The sequence below is a fragment of the Polypterus senegalus genome, chromosome 3 (genome assembly GCF_016835505.1).
Source record: "Polypterus senegalus isolate Bchr_013 chromosome 3, ASM1683550v1, whole genome shotgun sequence".
Lineage (NCBI taxonomy): Eukaryota > Metazoa > Chordata > Cladistia > Polypteriformes > Polypteridae > Polypterus > Polypterus senegalus.
Genome location: NC_053156.1, coordinates 193,728,437 through 193,753,354, shown reverse-complemented (window position 1 = coordinate 193,753,354; position 24,918 = coordinate 193,728,437). Strand labels below are relative to the sequence as shown.

Here is a 24,918-nt window from a genome sequence, read left to right as displayed (position 1 = left end):
TGTGCGTGTGTGACCCTGTAGTTAGGATGTAGTGAGTTGGATAATGGATGGATGGATATTCTGATCATACAGTACCTTGTTTTACTTTAAATAATGATATTAGGGGACCTGGAATAACTGTGAGACCAACACTATTAGGAAGAATAAGCTAATATCTAACAAGACTGGTGCAGGATGACATTTGCAATTCAAATTCTGATATATTTAGATAATTTTAATCTTGAAAGATGTGTGAAATGGAACAACTCACTTTTTTGCATAGATTGAAGAAAAGTGTATGATATGAAAAACTAAATTATATTACGTTTCTGAGATTTTATATTCCCTAAGATCACAAAGCAATGTACACATTGAAATTAGCTGATAAACTTTGGAAATATTGTCAATACAGTAGAGTCTCGCTTATCCGACATAAACGGGCCGACAGAACGTCGGATAAGCGAAAATGTTGGATAATGGCAGGTGTTAAGAAAAAGCCTATTAAACGTCAAACTGTTATAATTTTACACATTACGAACCTAATAATCATATTTTACAACAAAACAACAGAATAAATTAACTGAAAAAATGCACTCAGTTACAGAATTGTCTGAAGTTAAATACAGTATGTACTGTACTTAAAAAGTTCAGTTCTGTGATGATTTAAAGACATTTTTGATCGTAGTTTGCTTTCCTGACGAGTGCCGTTTCTTCGCTGTCAAGTCTTGCCATCTTTGCAGCATCATTATGTCGATTCCTGTAGCTTCTTCTTGTTGCTCAGTGTAATTAATTGCAGTTTCTAGAGCCTTAACTCCATCACTCATATAGTCAACATCCGTACAAGCGTATACAGTTTACTACAGCATTGTGACTGCGTGTGTGTGTGTATTTGTGCTGTGACGTGCAAGTCCCCATCTTGCACCCGAAAACTTGAACCTGAGTCTCAGTACTTTTCGCAACACCAGCTTTATTCAGCTTGAAACAACAACAGCGTGGTTACTTATTGCAGCAGAATCTGCCATTCTCCTATACACAGACACAGCAGTCAGGCAGGGGTGGGGGATAAAGTAATACCGTGGCCTGCGCATTTATAATGTTCCTTGTATCACCCATCGACGGTAGGCGTTTATAGCATGTCTGCGATCTTGTCGGATTGGCTTTTATGGTGAACTGCTATAGCGCTGGGAGACTGCGATTGCTTTGGGATGCTCTTCCACGTGTCGTCCCGTTGGATGGAATCCCACAAGAGTTTAGAAACTCACTCACACCAGCCATGATTCTTTTCAAAGGTAAAGTGCAGGTTAATTTGTTTTATGTATTTTTACTTTATATTTTGTATTGATCATTTTTATATGAATAGTTTTGGGTTGTGGAACGAATCATCTGAGTTTCCATCAATTCTTATGGGGAAATTCACATTGATATACTGTACGAGTGCTTTGGACTGTGAGCACATTTCCAGAACGAATTATGCTCACAAACCAAGGTTCCACTGTAATTAGCTGCGGTAGAGTCAGGAGCAACAAAAAATACACTACGCTCACGCTCGCAACTTTCAGTTCTTGTTGCCGATTGATGCGTTTTTCTTTTTTGCCTTGTGACGTTGGATAATACGGAATATTGGATAAGCGAGACTCTACTGTATTTCCATTATTATATGATATATATGTAAAAGTATATACTGTATTAATAAATAGGGTTTTAATTCACAGTTTAAATCTGCCATTATTATTTTATGAGAGCTCATACTGAGAATAAATGGAAATACATTTTCATCCAAGTTTGGTGCAATACATTGCATTCCTCACATTTATTTTAGTCCCACATAGTTTCTCTACCACCATTATTTAATGTGATTCAAATTTGACATTATTATTATTAGTAGTAGTAGTAGTAGTAGTAGTAGTAGTAGTAGTAGTAGTAGTAGTAGTATTATTAATAATAATTGTTTGCATTTATATAGCGCTTTTCTGAGCAATTGCAGGTTAAGGGCCTTGCTCAAGGGCCCAACAGAGCAGAGTCTCTATTGGCATTTACGGGATTCGAACCGGCAACCTTCTGATTGCCTGGGCAGATCCCTAGCCTCAGAGCCATTATTATCATCATCATCATTATTGATAGGAGATAGCTTTGTGAAGAATTCCCAATTATGCAGTCTTCTTGCTATAATTAGAGTGAAAGATTTGCCAACTGAATTTCTTTTGAACTTAAATTGATCCTTTCTAATTAAATGGGGGCGGCATGGTGGTGCAGTGGTAGCGCTGCTACCTCGCAGTAAGGAGACCTGGATTTGTTTCCCAGGTCCTCCCTGCATGGAGTTTGCATGGTCTCCCCATGTCTGTGTAGGTTTCCTCTGGGTGCTCCGGTTTGCTCCCACAATCCAAAGACATGCAGGTTAGGTGCATTGGCGATCCTAAATTGTCTCTAGTGTGTGCTTGGTATGTCGGTGGATGTGTGTGTGTGCCCAGTGTTGGCTGGGATTGGCTCCAGCAGACCCCTGTGACTCTGTGTTAGGATATAGCAGGTTGGACAATGACTGACTGACTGACTAATTAAATGGATCTCTTACAAAAATACTGTATCTGATCACAGAGCACTAATATGTGAAAGCACTTTTTCCTCTTCAATGCATTTTTCAAGATAGGAAAAAAAGCACATCTCTATAAAATGTATTACTTTCCGCAAATTCCACAGTCCTCACTGCCAGGCCCTGCCACCATTATTATATTGAAGACAATTTCCGAATGATAATATGGGTAAAAAATAAATAAATTAAAAGAGAAATAGATATTGCCTTTTCAATTTTAGTTAAATTAAGATACAAAAAATATGTTTTATGAGTAGTTTTTGTCAATCTACATTGGTATTAATCAGTCTAGATGTTTATTAGGTCTCATAAAAATACAAACAACATTTTTATAATTTTGTTTTAAATAAAGTCATAAACACAACTTTAAGGCAGTTTGAAAAGTCACTTTAATATTGGGAATTGATTGTCACGTTACATTATCTGACAGTTGTATAACAATTATGTGCAGTGAAATATACTATGCTAAAGGTTTAGTAGCTCTTTTTCTTCTGTACAGAAACTTGAAAAACTAATGGGACATTCTATACTCAGGAACAGATTACCATCTTGTTGCATATCATTGATATTCCTTTGAAGAATATCTCTATCCTCAGAAAGCTTTCATCTAGTAAGAAATGACTCAATTCAGTTCAATTATTCTTATACAGCAGCCTTCTCAGAAAATAGCTAAGTGCATTGTGCAGATTGTCAAATTCAAAGCAAGTATACACATTCCAAGAATGATAAACTACTAGTATGAGAAAATACATTACAAAGTAATAAACTAGTACTGTTTAATAAAGACATTACAAAATATTACTTAAATACAGATATATTTTAAGAAGATCTGTTTTTATGGGATGCAAGTCCATCTGATAATGCAGAGATAAAAATAAAAACCACAGCTGATACAACTTTTGGAGAAATTAAACTCTTTTGATGCTCTTGAGAAAAGTCAGTCTGTCTGGCAATGGCCAGCATCCTGCCAAGTCAATGGACATTCATTCTGGCATGCACAGCATTGCAGACAAATGTTAGTGATTGCAAATTACCTCATGAAGGTTTTAGAGACATATAACATTTATGCCATTTGTTTTGGGGTCTCTTTTAAAAAACAAAAGGGGTTGCTTCAGTATTGCCAAATCACCATGACTGTAAACTATTAAAACAATGAAAAAGAAAGGGGTTAGTAAGACTGCCAACACTATGCAGTTCCTTCCAGAGTTTGGGGGCACTTATGTCCATGCACTTATATACTGTAACTCCATACAGGTAGTGACAGGGCTGTGATTCGTAACCAGGTATATGAAACTGTGTGGCACTGTACAATTATGTCAAGCTGTATTCTTTTTTTTACCTTAAAATTATTCATTATAGGTCAGGATATTCACTTTAGTAATGATTTATTATGTGCACCTATGTTCTTTATAATGATGCATTTATTCCCCTAATAAAACAATTTATTTGGAGTTTAAGTACATTAGATTATTTAGCTATACATAAATGAATATACAGAGTATCCCTGAAGTTGATCTCCAATTAAAAAATGGTCATTTATGTGTGAGATTGATGAAATATTCAAATTCTGTTCCATTAACTGGCTACGGGTATTGATTCTTGCATGTAGGCTTATAGCTGTGAAGCTAAGTCCCAGATGTAAGGGTTAGTGATTCCCAAAGAACTCTTTAATAAGGTTTTTGATTAAAAGCCTTAACTTTATTTTTTAATTAACCTCATTTCTGAAATAGAGTTTCTGTTGAAATTAGCAAAAATTATATCATAATCTGGTGGGGAAAAGGATACAGGAGTTGGTAAAGATCAGCTTCTTCTCATTAAAGAAAGTAAGAAAGAACACCAATATAAGAAAAGATGTATTTATGTAATTAATGTCTGTTTTGTGCTGATATAATAAGGTTGAGAATGTGCTGAACACAAAACACACATGCATCCTAGTTTGTTTGGTCAGTTGATTGTGCTGGGTTTTCAAATTTCTTTGTTATCTGGTGCCAAGACCAGTGAATTGTCAGGGTGCACAAGGACACGTGAGCATACAGTGTAGAAAAACATATTAAAATCATATTCTTAACATTGATGATTTGCATATATTTAAAGAGAATCATAAAGCAAGTATGAGAACAAGTATTATATATTCTGATGCACATTAGCATGTTAAGGGTTAAACCATAAAAACCCCTCGCTTGTCTATTTTACTATTTTTCTCTTTGCACCTGCTAAACTTAAAAACTTCAGTCAATTAGATTGTGTACTTTTAGAGGGCTAAAACGGGCCATTGTTTTAAGAAATGCAGCCATTGAGGCTTTGGCCATGAGAGAAAACCAGACAGGCCGTTTACTTGCATTTGTAGCACCTGGGCCTCTGCCTCCCTGTCTGATTGCCTAGACAGGTGATGACAAGTCAAGGAAAATGTAGTTTATAAGAAACAGTGTTATTGTTTTAGGAGTGCAACTGCCCCAACCTCTAACCCAATATCTAATGTGTGGGTCTGCCTGATTCCAACTTACTGGTGGGAATCGATTGATAAATACGTTTTGGACACTTGCACAGGGTATGAAGTAATGACGGCAGTTTTGGTCAGGTGATGGACATTAGGTAATGATGGGAAGTGCCAGAAGGAGGAAAGTATTTTGTATAAGTGAAAAGAATTTTAATAAATGGAAGCTTGCTGAATTTGTTAATTGCTCATTTCATTTGACTTTGGTCCGCGTATGTATCACACAATAAAACTTGATTCTGCCTTCCTGAAACTCCGATATCTTCTTTGAGCAGCGTGTTTCTGCCACAACAGCAGTAAATAAAAATGCCAATGACCTTGTCATGATAATACAGCAGATAGGTATACAATATGCAAAATATTCATTAGTATCTACTACTAAGCTACTCTTTGAAGGAATGTAAGAAATGTCAGCAAAATTGTAATTCGTTGTATTTAAATTTGTAATCAGTGTCAATAGGAAAACCAAATATAAAGGCTCCCAGTCTGGTACTGTTGCTTCCCTATCATATATTATAAGGCTAGATATTTATACAGCTATTTTCTGAACTAAACTTTTCAACTACAGGATCACAGGAAGGCAGAGCTGATGCTTTCAGCAATGGGGAAGGATGTTGCATGATTACAGGTCATATTCACACTCACTCATACTAGCTGCTAGTACCTAAAGAAAACTCATACAGACACAGGGGTTACTAACAGAATAATGAAATTCTAATTATGCATTACCAACTGATTTGGAGTGTTTATTTGCACTTCTTTTTTATTGTAAATGAGAGCTTGGCCTTTTGACCATAAACTCTGATAAACTAGTACATATTTTAAGGCTGTGCAGGCTCTGCAGAGAATGGGAACAGACCACAGATATGCATTTACCATTTTCTTATTTATGTAACTACATCTCTAAAGGGATGAAATCCAGGACACAGGGAAAAGTCATTAAGAAAAAAATGTTCTTTTCTGTTATGGTGTATTTCAGTAATGAAAATCTATTTAAACCTGGATCCTGTCTGAAAAACTGGATTTAATTTGACTGCAGATGTTCTGAAATATTTAGCAATTGTGTTACATCAAGATTTATGTTTCTGTCCTTTCTATTTTAGGTCCCACTGCATGATTTAACATGGACAAAGCGCTCTGCAGCCTCCTGATTCTTGGAACCACAGCAATGATGGTCTACGCATGCCCAAAATACTGTGTATGCCAGAACTTGTCTGAATCATTAGGAACCCTCTGTCCTTCAAAGGGCCTTCTCTTTGTGCCTTTTGACATTGACCGTAGGACTGTAGAGCTTCGCTTGGGGGGCAACTACATTATTCGAATCACCCAACAAGATTTTGCCAACATGACGGGATTAGTGGACTTAACATTATCCCGAAATACTATTAGCTCAATACAGCCATTTTCTTTTATTGACCTTGAGACTCTACGTTCACTGCATTTGGACAGTAATCGTTTGACAGAGCTTGGGTCAGATGTCCTCAGGGGACTCATCAATATACAGCATCTCATCCTTAACAATAATCAGCTAAGTCGTATCTCAAATGAAGCTTTTGACGACACTCTACTGACAATGGAGGACCTGGACCTTTCATATAACAATCTCCAAAGCGTTCCATGGGACTCTGTCAGAAAAATGGTTAACCTGCATCAGCTGAGTTTGGACCACAATCTTATTGATTATATAGCAGAAGGTACTTTCACTGACCTCCAAAAACTGGCTAGGCTGGATTTAACGTCCAACAGACTGCAAAAACTCCCTCCTGATCCAATATTTGCTCGCTCACAAAACAATGTGGTGCTCACAACACCTTATGCTCCACCACTGGCACTCAGTTTTGGAGGAAATCCTTTACATTGTAATTGTGAGCTTCTTTGGCTTAGGAGATTAGACAGAGAGGATGACATGGAAACATGTGCATCTCCGCCAAGTCTCAAAGGACGGTATTTTTGGTACGTGAAGGAAGAAGAGTTTGTGTGTGAGCCTCCTCTAATTACTCAACATACCCATAAACTTCTAGTGCTAGAAGGCCAGACTGCAAGTTTAAGGTGCAAAGCCATAGGAGATCCACCACCAGTTATTCACTGGGTGGCACCTGATGACAGACTAATTGGAAACTCCTCAAGGGCTGTAGTCTATGACAATGGCACTTTAGATATTGTGATCACAACTTCCAAGGATTATGGAACATTCACTTGCATTGCTGCCAATGCTGCTGGGGAGTCCACAGCATCTGTTGAACTCTCCATCATACAACTTCCCCATCTCAGCAATGGGACAAATCGTACCTCACAACCCAAGTCAAGACTGTCGGATATAACCAGCTCAACAAAAAGCAGCAAAGGAGAGGCAAAAACCACACCAGAGAGAGTTGTTTCTGTATCAGAGGTGACTTCAGTTTCAGCATTGGTGAAATGGGCAGTCAGTAAATCAGCACCAAAAGTAAAAATGTACCAGCTACAGTATAACTGCTCTGATGATGAAGTTCTTATTTACAGGTAATGTAGTAATGTTACTGGTTTTCCAATAAACATAGGTTCTTACATTTCATACATTTGTCAGGTTAGTTGGGTGGATTGGTCATGGAAGTTTTACTGTTTTTTATTTTGTTTTGCTTTATTTTCCTGTGAATGAGTGTGCAAATTGAAAACATTATAATAAATCTCTTTTTAATGTGAATAAGCTGACAGGTAAAAAGTGATTGTACACCTTGTCTTTTAAGGGTGTGAGCTTTCCAGAAGAAAATAAAAAGGGGCCTTTTATATGTATTAAAATCTATGATAAAAAATAGATGTTACAGATAGCAGGGTCTGGGATAGGCACTGTTTCCCTGGATAAATAATGAAGGAATATTTGGTGGGTCTTTTTTCTGAATACAGACAGCATAAAAATCCAGCTTGCCAAAAAAGTTTAGTAGGAGTTTAAATAGAACACATCATTAATTCTATTCTATCAGTAACAAAAAGAAATGTCCCACTTCAGCATAAATGATAAGAAAAACTGAAAAGGAGCAGCAACTTTACAATCATGTATTCATATGTTATTGTTAGTAAGCAGTGGCTTGAATAAACAAGACGTTAACATTGGTAAAACAAAGTCAGTAAGAGTTAGTCGAGCTTGCTACATTTCTGTAAAAAATATATATTCCTTTTTGGGAATTTCTGGATTGATATAATAAACATAGAAACAATGTAGTAATATTTTAACTTAAGGCACAAGTTAATTTAAATCAGCAGTTGGGCAGAACCAAGTGACCCTTCGGCAGATTTGTCCAAAACTGGACATACCCTGGTGTGAGATTTTAAAAATCTTTCTAAATTACAAGAGTGAATCATAGATACTTTATTAATCCCAAGGGGAAATTCACATAATCCAGCAGCAGTATACTGATACAAAGAAACAATATTAAATTAAATAGTAATAAAAATGAAAAAAAATTAAAATGAAATTAATGTTCGCATTTACTCCCCCGGGTGGAATTGAAGAGTCGCATAGTGTGGGGGAGGAATGATCTCCTCAGTCTGTCAGTGGAGCAGGACAGTGACAAAAGTCTGTCACTGAAGCTACTCCTCTGCTGGAGATGACACTGTTAAGTGGATGCAGTGGATTATTCAGGATTGACAGGAGTTTGCTTAGTGCCCGTCGCTCTGCCACAGATGTTAAACTGTCCAACTTTAATCCTACAATGGAGCCTGCCTTCTTAACAAGTTTGTCCAGGCGTGAGGCGTCTTTCATCTTTATGCTGCCACCCCAGCACACCACCGCGTAGAAGAGGGCACTCGCCACAACCGTCTGGTAGAACATCTGCAGCATCTTACTGCAGATGTTGAAGGATGCCAACCTTCTCAGAAAGTATAGTCTGCTTTGACCTTTCTTACATAGAGCATCAGTATTGGCAGTCCAGTCCAATTTGTCATCCAGCTGCACTCCCAGATATTTAAAGGTCTGCACCCTCTGCACACAGTCATCTCTGATGATCACAGGGTCCATGAGAGGGCCTAGGCCTCCTAAAATCCACCACCAGCTCCTTGGTCTTGCTGGTGTTAAGGTGTAAGTGGTTTGAGTCGCACCATTTAACAAAGTCTTTGATTAACTTTCTGTACTCCTCCTCCTGCCCACTCCTGATGCAGCCCACAATAGCAGTGTCATCAGCGAACTTTTGCACATGGCAGGACTCCGAGTCATATTGGAAGTCTGATGTATATAGACTGAACAGGACCGGAGAAAGTACAGTCCCCTGTGGCGCCCCTGTATTGCTGCACACAATGTCAGACCTGCAGTTCCCAAGACACACATATTGAGGTCTGTCTGTAAGATAGTCCATGATCCATGCCACCAGGTGTGAATCTACTCCCATCTCAATCAGCTTGTCTCTAAGGAGCAGAGGTTGGATGGTGTTGAAGGTGCTAGAGAAGTCCAAAAACATAATTCTTACAGCACCACTGCCTCTGTCCAGGTGGGAGAGGGATAAGTAGTAAACTAGTATAAGTTTTCTCAAACTGAATTGCCCACATTAAAAGGTACTTGCACCAGTCTTAGCTATTTTATTAAGAAGTCAATGACTTCACACAGTGTATATCCACTACTGGGATCTTGGAACAAATATAACTAAAATATACAAAATAAGGGCATCATTACAAAATGCAGGGAAGAAATTAAATCAAACATAAATAGAGATAGCCATCATAACTGTCAACTTTCTACATCCTGACCCCTAATGGAGCAAAATCACCCTCCAGCTTTCTGTGCAGAGCCTCTGTGAGAAAAGCAGAGTGACATGGCATTATGCAATGCATAGTGATGCTCTGTTCCCATTATCAGCTGTAATCAGCAATCTGTTTTGTTGCCGAGCAATGGCTTCTGTGGCGTATTAGCACCTTCCTTGCTTCATTATAAAGTAATGTTTCAATAGCAACTTTTTGCTATGGCAAATGACGTGCTCAAGGTCACAGTACTTTCATTGTGTTCAGTGTTTCAGTGACTGGTTTTTCCCTATCACTCCTTGTTACGCTGTTGATGATGTTCAGCTAAGTTCTATGCCTCAAGTCATGTTATTTGGTGTTTTATGCAGTATACTATTAATCTAGAAGTAGACAATATTATTTTGAGTCTTAAACCTTAAGAGTAAATTAAATTAACAATTACTCTTGATGCAAAAATCAGAATACAAATTCGATTTATACACCTGTTCAAAAAATGGCAAAATAACAAAGTCTTCTTTTCATTTTGGAACAAGAATGAGCTTTTTGAGGAATACTGTAAAAATACTGAATAATTATTATACAGTACCCAATGAAATTTTAATATGTTATACATGAAAGATAAAAGTAATATACTAATCACCAAATGTATTGTAATCGCCCTCACAGAGAGAGAGAGAGATGAAATATTTGTCCCCAGGGGAAAATTGAATTTGTTATACAGAGATGGCGTATCTTGGTCTCTACATTCTGCTTTTCTACTTAATAAAAACACCTCATTGTGGAAGAATTTTGCTTTATTTACCATAGTTTGTGCCTATAATAAGATCCATCATTATTAAACATGAGCTTGGTGTTATGTTAATTAAAACTAAAGCCTGTGTTAAACAGATTGAATATTTAATCACAATACAATGAAGCCATCAATTTGCCATTAATAGTGATATTGGAAGTTTGAATAAACTATATAACTTTTTTATTGTTAATAAGTTCATCTTTTCTTTAGGTTGTTGCTCTGGCATAGCAAGAACATGCAAATTAACCTAACGGATAGCTCTATTTTGCACATTTGAGTGAGTTTGTGTGGCTGTGTGCCCACCCAGTATTAGATCTTGACTTGTGTTTCGGAATGGTAAAGTTGGACATGAACCCACCTTCATGAACCTGAACTGGATAATGGAGCTTAATATAGTAGCCAAGTCACTGGCTACTAAAATTTGTAATAAATGTAGCATTGGTTAAAGGGGTATTGGTAAAATATAAAATAATAAGCAGGTATGCGAAATAAACAAAAGTATGATAACTAGAATTATAATCAAATTTACATAAGTTTTCAACCAGTGGATGCCAAATGTTTTAGCCCTCAGGTTAGTCCAGGTAGTCTTTGTTTTAAACCATTAACATGAAAATGTTATATGAATGCAGTATGAAAACCTCAGAAATAATACTGAAGATTCAGAGCTAACACAAATGCTGTGCTTTGAAATAAAAAGTGATTTCAGTTCACACAGAAATATATATTAAAATAAAATGCTCAAAACTATATTAATTTCCAGCTTACCACGTTTAAATTATATGATGAAAAAGAAAAAGTAGTGTGGAATAAGATTAAATTATAATAAATTTTAAAAGAGAAGCTGTTGAAAGACAGTTCTAAATCATAAAGAAGTGACAGCAAATTGAAAAGGGCAGAAACTCTATTGTAAAATGATAATCTGAAAAAGAATAATTTGGAAAGAGAGAGGATTTTATCATATTAAAATGAAGAAAGTAGTACTTAATATAATTGTAGGCCATAATGGGAGATGATTGCAATTAAAGAAAACCTTAAAATAAACCAGAAGAATATCAAAAATGGTATGATAAAAACATACAGAATATTACCTGTCTATGTGAAGCCTAGTTTATTATTAGAAGAGCAAAAAAAAAAAAAAAAACTGAATGCTATAATACATTTTTAAAATATTGCCCATATTACTTTGTCTAAATTAAACAGAATTCCAATCCGCTGGAACTCTGCAAATATATACATTACATAAACTATAAGGGCAAAAAGAAAAACCTTTTCAATTTGTCCTATATTTTATGGCTCTGTAGCTAACTTGTCATTTACAGCTAGAAAACACATTTTACATTTGCGGCAGGATTTGCCTTGCTCGACATTTCACCTGTCTTGTGGTGTTGCTGGGAAGTCACTTAACCTAGTAAATGTGCTTCTTTAGTCATCTGCAACCTGCATGCTATTGGACAGACAAATGTAAAAAGAAACATTCATTCATTTTTTTTTGTACCTGCTTATTGCAAGGCACAGGGTCTGGTGACTATGCAATTTACACATTTGCTTATTTTTTTTATTAAAGCTGTTAAACAATCTTGAAATAATGTCTTTTTATTATATAGATTTACTTTTTTAATAAGAACATTCTTAGGAAAAACACACAAACCAGATTGTACACACTTTTTGCATTTTTACAATGAACATTAACATGAGGTTATTAAAGTATACACATATATTATTATAAATCAATAAATAGACAATATGACAGGAGAACAAGTAGTTAGGGTCATTTAATGAGTCGCCCCACATCCAAAGAACTCAAATGTCAATACTTCTACAACCAGATAATCTGAAAATTATACTTTTCAAAAAAATACTAGTATTGACTATTTTAGCAATGAATTAGCATAAAATATACTTAAAGGGAATTTGCTGCCTTACACCAGTTAATGTAATACATTAATATCAGATTTTAATAGTCACCCTTCAATACGCTCAAGATCATTTACATGACATTCCAGGAAGAGAAATTATAAGTGATAATATATATTTTTATATGTGTTAAGTGATTCACATTCTATTAAAATGAAACAGTGATTTATTCTTGTAATGTGTTTCTTTGCTATGGTAGGTTTCATATAGGAAGCAGAAAAATCTATAAGTTTCACATGTTAGATTTTATTGGATTATTAAAGTTGCACAAAAATTAAAGTGACAGAAAAAGGGGCCTTTAAAGAGCAAGATTAAATAAAAAAAATCATTTGTACGAAAAACAAGATTTGATTTATACCTTTTTTAATTTAACCCAAATGTTAGCAATCAATCACATTTGTTTATTGCACAAAAAGTGTATACAAAATTCTAAAAGCTCCAACACCATGAAATTCATTCTAATATACTGTACAGTATTTGGTTACTTATGTATTCATACACTACAGAAAGATTTGAGAACCTATTTATCCACAGATTACATCTTCTTGCACTTCACTGATCTGTCTAACATGTTTTCTTCAGAACAAAAAAAATGCAGCAGTGTGCGCCTAGTAGACTGATACAAAGCTATTATTTGTGGGAAATGTTATGGAATAATTCCTTTTGTTTCTGTTTTAATTTTATTGGGGCTTATTTATATTTAAATTATATTTTGCATGATCTTTCTTTCTCTAACTCCACTGAGGTCTTATCACTTTATACATGCCTGTTTCAGTAAATAGAGTACATAGATTTTATGGAAAGGTCTCAATTGTGTATGCGTTATGTAACAATCGATGCATGAGATGAATATTATTCAATGGTAGGCTAGATTTTGAAAAAAAAAGTCACATAATACAACATAACTAGAAAAAATAAGGTAAGTCAATGATCCTTCCTGTGAATGATGTTAAGAAAAATATTGGAGAAGAGCAACGCACTGTGAACAAAAAGCAAAGAATAATAGGAGGAATGCTCAAAATATTATAATATTTGGCAACATCAGTGACGTAAATTAGCGTGTTACTATTATTTTTAGAAGTAAGATTTAAAAAATGAGCTAGAGAATTAAATTAAGAGATTTCTAAAGAACAAAGGCACCTAAGTTAGCTGAAGTGAATATGCCATCAGGACCATGTAACTTATATCAGTTCTTTAATTTACATTTTCATTTGTATTTTTCTAATCAAGAAAAATCCTTTAAAGGAATGCACCACCCAGAAATGGGATTTTTTTCATCTGTTAATTATCTTGTTTGTATTAAAAGCCAAGAAAAATTATTAATCTCACATCTATACAGAGAACAGAACATTTTCTTATTTAATTGGTTTATGAGGACCAATGCTGAGCAAACAGTATGAAAACGTTGATAAAAAAAATCTTGGTTTACATATGTTATAAAATCCGGTTCTGCAAAAATACATCTATTGCTCATTTACTCTTATGTAACAAGACCTTAACATACACTTCTTTGTGTCTTCATAACACCTCCAAAGAATCAATAAAGTGTTTATTCACTTCTGGAATGACCTACTAACAAAACATCACTTTTTGAGTCATCTGAGATGGCTTAACTGAGACCCATTTCATTTGATATTACATATTTAGTATAAGACCTGTGAATCCTTCATATTAACAAGTAACTGTATCATCATCTACAGATATGTTATTAGTATTGGTATTAGGAAGATCTCCCTGGAAGGCTCTTGGCCAGATAGGGGGTGGATCCAGTTGTCATTGTCCAGGTTGGAACAAATGACATACATAAGGGTAGTCTGTTAGTTCTGTGATTCAAATTCAAAGAGTTAGGTGCCAAGCTGAGGAGCAGAACTGACGAGGTAGTCTTCTCTGAGGTTTTGCCTGTGCCACGTGCCAATCCAGGTAAGACTGAGGAGATTAGAAGGCTTAACACGTGGCTCAAGTCTTGGTGCAGGGTAGAAGGGTATAGGTTTATGGGGAATTGGGGCTCCTTTTGGAACAGATAGGGACCTGTTCCGCCGTGACGGGTTACATCTGATCTCAAGGGACACCAATGTATTGGGGAGGCGTATGTGTAGGCTAGTAGAGGATTGCTTAAACTAGGGAATGGGGGGGCAGGGAGTTTAGGACAGGCCAGATTTAGATCTATACATGGAGGAACAAACAATGGTGTAGAAATAAAAATGCATAGTAATGTAAATTCTAAGCAAACATTTAAATGTAGAAGGATTAACACATTAAAAATAGCTTGCCTTAATGCTAGAAGTATCAAAAATAAGGTAAGTGAGTTGGAGTTGTATATAGCAGAGCATAATTATGATATTATAGCAATAATGGAAACCTGGCTAAATAACAAAGATGGGGATGAGTGTAACATAGAGGGATACACATTTTTAGGAAGGATAGACAGAACAGAAAAGGAGGTGGGGTTGCTGTTTATGCCAAACAGAATTTAAATGTAAGTCTCTTCAGTTGGATGATGAGCCCCATCTTAGTGAGGACAGGTGGCTTTGCCTGGAAAATATTAGGGAAAGGGATCTTATTTTAGGATTGTGTTATAGACTATCCAATTCAGAGAGTAAGTTCAACACACATCTTTTTAGTAATATCAAAAAGAGTTTACAGGGAGATATTGTAGTCATGGGGAACTTTAATTATCCAAATATTAACTGGGATAACTTTGCAGATGGAGGAGCACAAGAGCAGGAGTTTTAGAAGTAATCAGTGACTGTTTTTTAACACAGCATGTTAAAGCACCAACACGGGGTGAAGCCTGTCTGGATTTAGTATTCTGTAATAATCAGGATAGAATTGAGGGTGTAGAGGTGATTGAACCACTAGGGTCAAGTGACCATAATGTAATACAATTCTCAGTATTTTGTAAAAGTATAGAGGCAAAGTCTAAAATTGTTAAGTTGAACTTTGTTAGGGCTAATTTTGACCAGATGCGACAAAGTCTAAGTAGGATAGACTGGGATAAGCTTTTAAATGTGGAGACAGTTGAGGAGCAGTGGAACAGGTTTAAAATGTTTTACATGTAATGCAGGACAGATACATACCTAAATTTGGAATTAATAGGAAACTAAAAAAACTCCAAGGTGGATTAATAAAGATTTAAAAAAGAATTTGCAATGGAAAAAAACTGCTTTATAAGGCATATAAGACTAATGACTGCAAAGTGAATCGTAGAGCATATGATAACATGAGGGCAACCATTAAGAAGGATATCAGGGAGGCTAAAAGACAGTTGGAGAGGAATATAGCAGATAAGGCGAAAGAAGACCCCAAGAGATTCTTTCAGTATTTTAGTAGTAAAAGAACAGTTAAGGAGGAGGTCAAGTTCATCAGGAATAGTAAAGGGGAATTAAAAGATATAGACAATGAAATAGTGGATTCCCTAAAACATTTTTCTGAGGTGTTTACAAGTGAGCAAGTGGATAACCTCCCAGAGGTAAACCTGACTACTAAGGAGGTACTGAGGAATTTGGAAATTGTAGAGGGAGAAGTGCTGCTCAGATTAAATAAACTTAAATCAAACATCATCAGGACCAGGTAATATTTATCCTCGGCTAGTGAGTACATATAAACCCTTGACACATATTTTTAGGAAGTCACTGAGCACTGGAGAGATTCCGAAGGACTGGAAAATGGCAAATATCATCCCATTATATAAAAAGGGTGACAGGGCAGATCCAAGCAACTATAGGCCAGTAAGCTTAACATGCATCACAGGAAAATTAATGGAAGGAATTATTAAGGATAAGATTGAGCAACACATGGCAAGGACAGGAGTTATTCTGAACAGTCAGCATGGGTTCAGAAGAGGGAGGTAGTGTTTTACTAACATGGTGGAATTCTATGAGGAAACAACAAAAGGATACAATCAAAGTAGAGCATATGATATCATTTATCTTGACTTTCAGAAAGCATTTGATAAGGTGCCACATGAGAGGTTGGGCATCAAATTAAAAGAAGTGGGAGTTCAGGGTGATGTTTTTAGATGTAGGTTTGGATTTTTTTTCTCCCTAAATAATAAAAACCATCATTTAAAAACTGCATTTTGTGTTTACTTGTGTTATATTTGACTAATGGTTAAATGTGTTTGATGATCAGAAACATTTTGTGTGACAAACATGCAAAAGAATAAGAAATCAGGAAGGGGCAAATAGTTTTTCACTCCACTGTATATATATATATATATATATATATATATATATATATATATATATATATATTAGATAGGAGTATAAGTAACAAGCTGTTTAAGTTTGCGGTTGATACCAAGATTGGTGGTTTAGCAGATAATTTGGAATCCATTATATCATTACAGAAGAACTTGGATAGCATACAGGCTTGGGCAGATTTTTGGCAGATGAAAGTTAATGTCAGTAAATGTAAATTATTACACATAGGAAGTAAAAATGTTAGGTTTGAATACACAATGGGCAGTCGCAAAATCGAGAGTCCACCTTATGAGAAGGATTTAGGAATCATAGTGGACTCTAAGCTATCGACTTCCCAACTTCCGCATCAGAAGCCACTAAGAAGGCTAACAGAATGTTAAGATATATAACATGATGTGTAGAGTACAAGTCCAAGGAGGTTATGGTCAACCTTTATAATTCACTAATGAGGCCTCATCTGGAACACTGTGTACAGTTTTGGTCACCAGGCTACAAAAACGACATAGCAGCGCTAGAAAATGTCTAGAGAAGAGCGACTAGGCTGATTGCAGGGCTACAGGGGTTGAATTATGAGGAAAACTTAAAAGAGCCGAGTCTATACAGTTTAAGCAAAAAAAGATTAAAAGGTGACATGATTGAAGTGTTTAAAATTATTTTAAAATAAGTTCATGAAGAACCAGGGGACACAGTTGGAAACTTGTTAAGGGTAAATTTCGCACAAACATTAGGACGTTTTTCTTTACACAAAGAACGATAGACACTTGAAATATGCTACCAAGTAGTGTGGTAGACAGTAAGATGTTAGGGACTTTAAAAACTCGACTTGATGTTTTTTTGGAAGAAATAAGTGGATAGGACTGGCAAGTTGGACTGAATGGACTGTTCTTGTGTAGAGTGTTCTAATGTTCTAAAGACCAAAACTATTTAAAGTCTTCTTACATAAGAGTAAATAAGTAATAGATGTAGATTTGCAATACCTCGACTAAACCTTATCTAAAACAGATAGATACAATCTTCATTAATACATCAATAAAAAAGAACAGAATTCTGTCTATCATCCATCCATCCATCCATCCATCCATTACCAGATAGTCACAAGGTGAATGGTTTTCTACCTTTTCCTTATTTTGCTTGTGAGCATATGACATACTAACATGTTTCTTTTGCAATAATTCTAAAAGCAACCTAAAATGTCACAGTATGTTAACATCTACCACTACAGTACTTGTTGACATCTCGTTCTCTATACACTGTAATTACAGAAAGAATCAATTATCTACTAATTTTTAACCAAAACATTACATAGGAAGCAATTGTATTATTGAAAATAAATTATATAGTAATGAAAAGATAAGCACACTTCATTGAAATCGAAAATGCAGAAGTTCAAGAAACCTTTCCAGAAAATTAAAAATTTGATAGAGGAACTATAACAACGTTGACAGCAACCAGTGAAATACTGTTTTCAGAAAATTGCCATGCAAGTATTAAGAATCGTAACCATTAAACAAATCATCTTGCTGGGCTATGGGCACTGGGCTATACCTCTTTGTGATATGCTAAGTAAGGTCTTAGTTGGAGGGTTAGCAAGAACAAAGTGCTAAAATAGTGTAGAGTTTTCAATGATATTTTTTTTGTTATTATTAGGAAACTGTTTTAAAGACTTGCTTTACAAACTATAATGTGTGTGTAATAAATACTGTAGATATGTTCCATAATTTAATTTAAACTTGGGTTTCAAAATCACAATGATTTCTTTATTAATTATGTATTAAAAAAAGAACAAATTCACTTGTGACTAACAGCTGAGGCAACTAACACAGAAGGGAAAATATACAGCAATTCTGCAAAACGTATATAACATGTCAAGTTCAAAATGGAAATCACCCACTTTCACAAATCACATGTTCTTCTTTTTATAGTTGTATTTATGACAACAAAATGAAGATGAAGATAATTTATTTTATTACAGACTTTTTTCAATGTCTAGACTAAGTGTCAAACACCTTTTCACATTTCTGTTGACAATGACAAGTGTGGATGGATTTAACGTGTGAAAAACACCGCAGTATAAAACTAAAGAACAATCTAAAAATAAAATGTGTATCTGCAAACATTTAGCCCAAAATCACTTTATATATGTAAAATAGTGTGAACATTAACATAACTAAAATGTAAAAAAACAAAATATAAAATTTGCACGCGTAAATGTTTTCTTAAATTTCCTTCAGTTATCTTGAAACTTTGACGGTAAGGCTCATAGTTCTCATGTTAAATATCATTACTTCAGTAAACCATATAACAGTGTAGCAGATTATTTCAGAAAATGCATTGTTTAAGCAGAGATCTCATGTCTGTCAATCCGCTTGTTTACAAGTAGTCAGTTTTTCTCAAATGCTGTCAATAGTTGACTAGCTTTAATGAAAGCAGTCCATTTTGCCAGGCTCTGTTCAATAGTTTATTCCCAATTTGTTATTTGAACATGAACAAAGGGTCTCCAGAATGTTATAATTAATGAGGACAAGAACTTTGTCCCCCATAACTAAAACAGAATTGTGTCCTTGTGAGTCAAAGTGATATACAGTACTTGCTAAATACTGTCCATATACTGTATATGGGTTATTTTATTGTTCTCACATTCTCCCTTTGATTAATATTTTGTATGTAAATTTCTTTACTGTTAATGAATATTCATTATATTCTCTGCCAGTTTCAACTGCTGTAGTGCTTTTTCCATTATTTTCCATTACTGTGATTTGCTGGAATTTTCAGTTGCATATTATTTAAAAAAATGTCATGAACCGAAAATGTTATCAGATTCTGTCTTGAGATTTGAAACTTTTTATAATCATAATATTCATATTTACTGTTATCTTCATTATGATCTTGGGTGCATGTGTAGGTTTTCAAACATATGCAGTGGAAATTTGTGATTAGAGAAAAGTCAAATTGCAATATTAAGCATATATGGAATATATGTGCATTTATTAAGCAGCTGTGGAAGTCTTTTTTACTCATTGTGACTTCAGCAATTGCCATTTCCTTTTCTTTGGGAGTCTGTGTTTCTCAGGTTTATTATAAAATCGTTGCAATATTTACTCATGTGATTTATGCGTTTTACACCTTATGACTAGTTTGTTACTTGAAACATTTGAATGGCTTGCCTTTTAATATACAGTACCTTGCATGTGATCAGTCAGGCTTTGAGCTGTTTGTGTTATTGCAATTTCTTATGTTTAGACAATACCTTACATAATTATGTATTTTAATATTAAAACCAGCTATTTCAGATGAGTCTAAATTTCTTGTGGTTGTATAAAGTGGCCAAGAAACAGACTGAACTTATATTAGACATGAACACTTGGTAGCAGAATGTGACAATCAAATTTGACACATTTCATTTGTCACGGTTGTCCTACTTAAACAGAAAATATTTAAATCATACTTGGAAATGCCATTTTTGAAACCCCTTTTGACAACATTAAATCCAAACATATACTTCTTATATATTTTTCTTTATCTGTTTTTAACTCTGTCCCTACACATTGTTCCATTTCTGTCTATGACGGCAGCAAACACTGACAAGAAAGGGTCTTCTGCCAGCACTTTTGCTTCCTTTGCTTTTAAAACTTATAGCAGCAAAATGTGATAAGGCAGCAAAAAAAGCAGAACAGAAAAGTAATGTCATAAATTGAGACTGGAATCTGGATATTCTTACCATAATGGTAGATTCTCACAAAAGTCAAATATATTGTGAATTATTTTAGATACATGCCTAATTAATGAGCCAACTGCAGTTTGCCTATCAGACAAAGATTGGAGTAAAGAATGCAATTATCTACAGTATGTGCTCCAAAAGGCTTTTTCTCACCTGGGCAAAGCTGACTACACTGTGAGGATTATGGTATGTTTTTGATTTCTCCAGTGCCTCCAATATCATCCAGCTCTGAAATATGCTGGTGTATGAGCCTATGGTGTCCTGGACAATGGACTACTGTCGGCCAGACCACAGTTTGTGAGAATCAAGGATTGTGTTTCTGATATGGATGTGTACAACATTGGAACACCACAAAGAACAGTTTTCTCTTTAGTCTCTTTACCTCAGACTATAAATATAACACCAGTTATGTCATTTGGAGTCATTTCTAGATTACTCTGTACTTATGGGGTGTATTGATAATATTGATGAGACAGAGAATTGGAGTAAGGTGGAAAAGTGTGTTTATGGGTGCAAAGAGCTTCTTCTGCTTCTAAACATCAACAAAACCAAGAAACTGGTTATTGACTTTCGACACACCAAAGAGCTTCTCTGCCCAATCACTAGAGTGCAGGTAGAGGTTGCCTAAGAAATACTTGGGGTCCACATTAATAACAGGTTTTATGAGTCATGAAACACAGAGGGACTGTATAAGAAAGGACAGAGTAGTCTTTTTTCCTTAGGTGACTGTGTTCCTTTAATGTGGGAAGTGACATTCTTCACATCTTCTATTACTCTGTGATGCCCAGTGCAATTTTCTATGCTATGGTGTGCTGGACTGGTAACATCAATCCAAGAGAGGCCTACTGAATCAACAGGATAATTAAAAAGGGTAAGCTCAGATATAGGATGTACTCTGGACCTCCTGGATGTAGGAATGAAGGTGAAAATTAAAACAGCACTGAGTGCCATTATGAAGAATCTTCTCTCTGACACACTAACACTGAGGCCAATAAATTTAGCAGACGTGTGTCAAGAAATGCTACTGGTGTTCCTTTATACCAAGAGCAATATGCCTGCATAATGCCTCACTGGGACTGTGACAACCTTTTTCTTTTCTTTCTTTTTAAAATTTTCTTCCTTTTTAGTCTTTCTGGTGTGTGTTCAGACCATTGCGTGTGTGTGCATAATGCCTCAATGGGACTGTGACAGCCGTGTCAGAACTTTTCTTTCTTGTGAATTGTCTTGCTTTATAGTCATTCCAGTGTGTGTGTTCAAACCAAAGTGTATGTGTATATTTGTTTATTTACTTACTTATGTATTTATTAATTTAAAGAGCTTCTGGAAAAAAATCAAATTTTCCCTGTGGACAAATTAATATCTATCTATCTATCTATCTATCTATCTATCTATCTATCTATCTATCTATCTATCTATAAAATAAGGGAATTTAGAAGTTAGGACATTTTCAACTTAGAAGTAAACATATTCAGTAAGCTTTAAAAATTTTATTTCATGTTTGTCCTGTTATTCCACTGGCCTTATTTAAAACTCTCTGAGGAAGGTACATTTTAAAAATACTAAAATACATTAAATTGGCTATGTTTTTTTAAAAAAATAACTGTTGGATCAAAAATAGTGTGCTTATCCTTTAATAGCTACTTATCTGGAGAAAAGATTAGGCATTTAATTACTGTGCTTCCTTTTTGCCATATTTGTGCTTCTAGTATTAATGGCAGCTCAAAAGAAATGTTAATGTTAAAACTGATATTTTTCTTTTCTTTGTATTTATTTACTTTAAGGATGATTCCTTCTGCAAGCAAAGCATTCCTGGTGAACAATTTGGTGTCTGGAGTTCAGTATGATCTTTGCGTACTTGCCATTTGGGATGACACAGCAACAACCCTTACTGCCACAAATGTGGTAGGATGTGTCCAGTTTATCACCAGAGAGGACTACCCCCAGTGCCAGTCCCTGCATAGCCAGTTCCTAGGGGGGACCATGATTCTAATTATAGGAGGAATAATTGTTGCAACTCTTCTTGTGTTCATTGTCATTCTTATGGTGCGGTACAAAGTGTGTAGCAGCGCCAATTCTGGGAAGATCCCAAATGTAAGCAACACCTATTCACAAACTAATGGGGGCCATCAAGTTCACAATGGGGTTTTGCCTCAGGTCAACCCTAAAGTTGTGGTGAGAGATGAACTAATGGATTTTAACTGTGGCTCTATGCATAGCAGCATGACCTCATCTACAAGCTCTATGGCCAGCAGGGATGATGACTACAGCGTCCACAGTAACAGGAGCACTTTATCTAATAAGTGGAGGCCGGTCTCCAAGCCCAGACACAATGTTGACCACCTCTTGGGGGCTTTTGCTTCTCTTGAATTGAGAGGCCAGAGGCAAGAGACAGATCATACTGATTCAAGAAGCTCAACTCTTAATCCTCACTCTGACAAGGAGCCCCTATTGGGTCGTGGAGAGTCCAAGCTCAGAAGCCTTCTTATGTTACCTCTGGAAAGCAAGCCCAAGAGGAGCCATTCCTTTGATATGGGGGATTTTTCTACAACTCAGTGCTGCAGCTATCCCAAAAAGATCACCAACATCTGGACTAAACGGAGCCTTTCTGTCAATGGAATGTTGTTGCAGTATGATGAAGGTGATCTAGAAGGCAGCAAAGGAAACTATGGGAGCTCGGAATGGGTCATGGAAAGCACAGTTTAAACTCAATCAGTATATAATAAACCTGAAAACGTTATGTGCAGTCCATAATGGCATCTTTTAAGTCCCAACATTCTATGACTTTCTTTCCCAGGGTGCTGCATTAATAAATGTGCAAACATTTTCACATAGTGTGGCACTGCAGCTACAGGCTTGAAGATACCTGTGAAAAAGTTAAAGAGCACCTTGGGTAACATTTAAAACATGTTGTACACGGATAAAATATTTTAAACAGCCAATTGTTTAGGAGTCAGATCATATTTACATGAAAAGAAAATGACACCGGAGCTCTTTCTTCAGACCATTTAGTGGAACAGGGTTATAGACTGCTGGGTAATGCAAAATCCTGCATTTGGGAAGAAATGTATAGCATTTGGAATGCAGTTTTAACTATTGAATGGTAATAAATAAAGAATAGGAGCTAAGGTTACAACAAAATTTGTAACTTGGTAACTTTTATAGTTTTAAAGATAAGAGTATTTATTACTTGCCTGCAAATGAACATGACTGAACAAACAAACTGTTTTATAGTGAACTTAAAAAAAAATGTTTTCATTTGCTTCAGCCAGTAAAAAGAACTGTGCTCAGTCTGAGTATTTCTTTAAACTGGTCAAGGAATAACCCATACAACGGGATCTGACATCTGGGGGGAGTTGGGATGACACCCTTTTTAATGTGTGCTTCGGTAAGACATTGACGTCCACCTCTTTCCCGTTGCAAATTATTTAATGGGGTAATTGCATTTTGTAACAATCATATCTGAAGTTCATTCCAACTTGCATTAGATAATGCAATGAATGTGTGGGGTGGGGAGGGGATGTTGTCATCTAGAGTACTGGGGGCCTATGGTTTGTCCAGAAATGCATCTATATTTCAACCCAGAACACCAATGTTTGTGTTACAGAGATGGTCACCAGCCCAATCCACTTAATCAGTGTGAAAATCCTATGTCCAATGAAATTCACCCAATAAATCATTAACAGTATTAAATAGTCCCATAAAATAAATACATGGATTTAAATTACAGAATTACATTTTTATAAGACCCTTTTGACAGTGTTATTTCTGGGACAAATTAGGTGCAAGTATGAATCCTGATTCTACGTCTATTAAAAAAAGAAGAAAACAACAAACATTTTTGCTATGAAAATGTATTTTTTATGTTTTAATTTTATTTCTTTGGTGTACCTCCCCTCTGTATATTGCACATTTTGTACAATAACTTTGTGAGTACCAATGATGAAAATGTGTATTTTGTTAATGGGAGAGTGGTGGAGGCAAAATCTTTACTGTTTCTTGAATGTGTATTTGAGCTCTCATACTCACATTTCTTGTTTGAGTTGTAGAAAATGTTTCTGTGGTCTTTTCCTTTTTTTTGGTACAAAAATGATAAAATTCAAGACTTCTTAAAAAGGGCAAGCCTATTACCTTGTATTTTTTATATATATATACAGTATATAAGTTATTATTGGGATTTGTAAATTTAGAAAGTGGTGATGTTTTTCGACACATCAACCATTACACTGAATTAATTAAAGAAGGAAAGCTAAGGATCTATACAATAATTTTTATTACTTCAACAGAAACATGGATATGGCCTTCCTTTCTTGTCAGCTTTTAACAACTGAAACAGAGTCTCAATTAAGTTGAAGTTGCATAACTTTCCACCCTAAAGCAATGTACAAATGAGCTCTTATTTCAACAATGATCTTTATGCAGAGACTGTCCTCCAAAGCACTAAGAATCTCTCTAGAGATCAAAGCTGTATCAAATGTTTACACAGGGAAATGAGGTGAGAATATTAATTTGACCTCAATCAAATGGTAC

General features: G+C 35.4%; 1 protein-coding gene across 5 annotated transcripts in view; it reads left to right on the top strand.

Moving 5' to 3' along the window:
• The window catches only part of LOC120525764 (leucine-rich repeat and fibronectin type-III domain-containing protein 2-like), a 904,115-nt gene extending 879,613 nt beyond the window's left edge, over positions 1-24,502 (top strand). For 4 of the 5 annotated variants that reach the window (XM_039748348.1, XM_039748349.1, XM_039748350.1 and 1 more), the window contains 2 exons: positions 6,164-7,559; positions 22,173-24,502. In XM_039748348.1, the coding sequence (XP_039604282.1) occupies positions 6,184-7,559; positions 22,173-23,094 (2,298 nt within the window). In that variant the 5' untranslated portion in view covers positions 6,164-6,183 and the 3' untranslated portion in view covers positions 23,095-24,502. Of the gene's footprint in view, positions 1-6,163; positions 7,564-22,172 lie in introns of those variants that run through there. The other variant, XM_039748352.1, reaches the window with a different exon arrangement.
• The last annotated feature ends 416 nt before the right edge of the window (positions 24,503-24,918 follow it).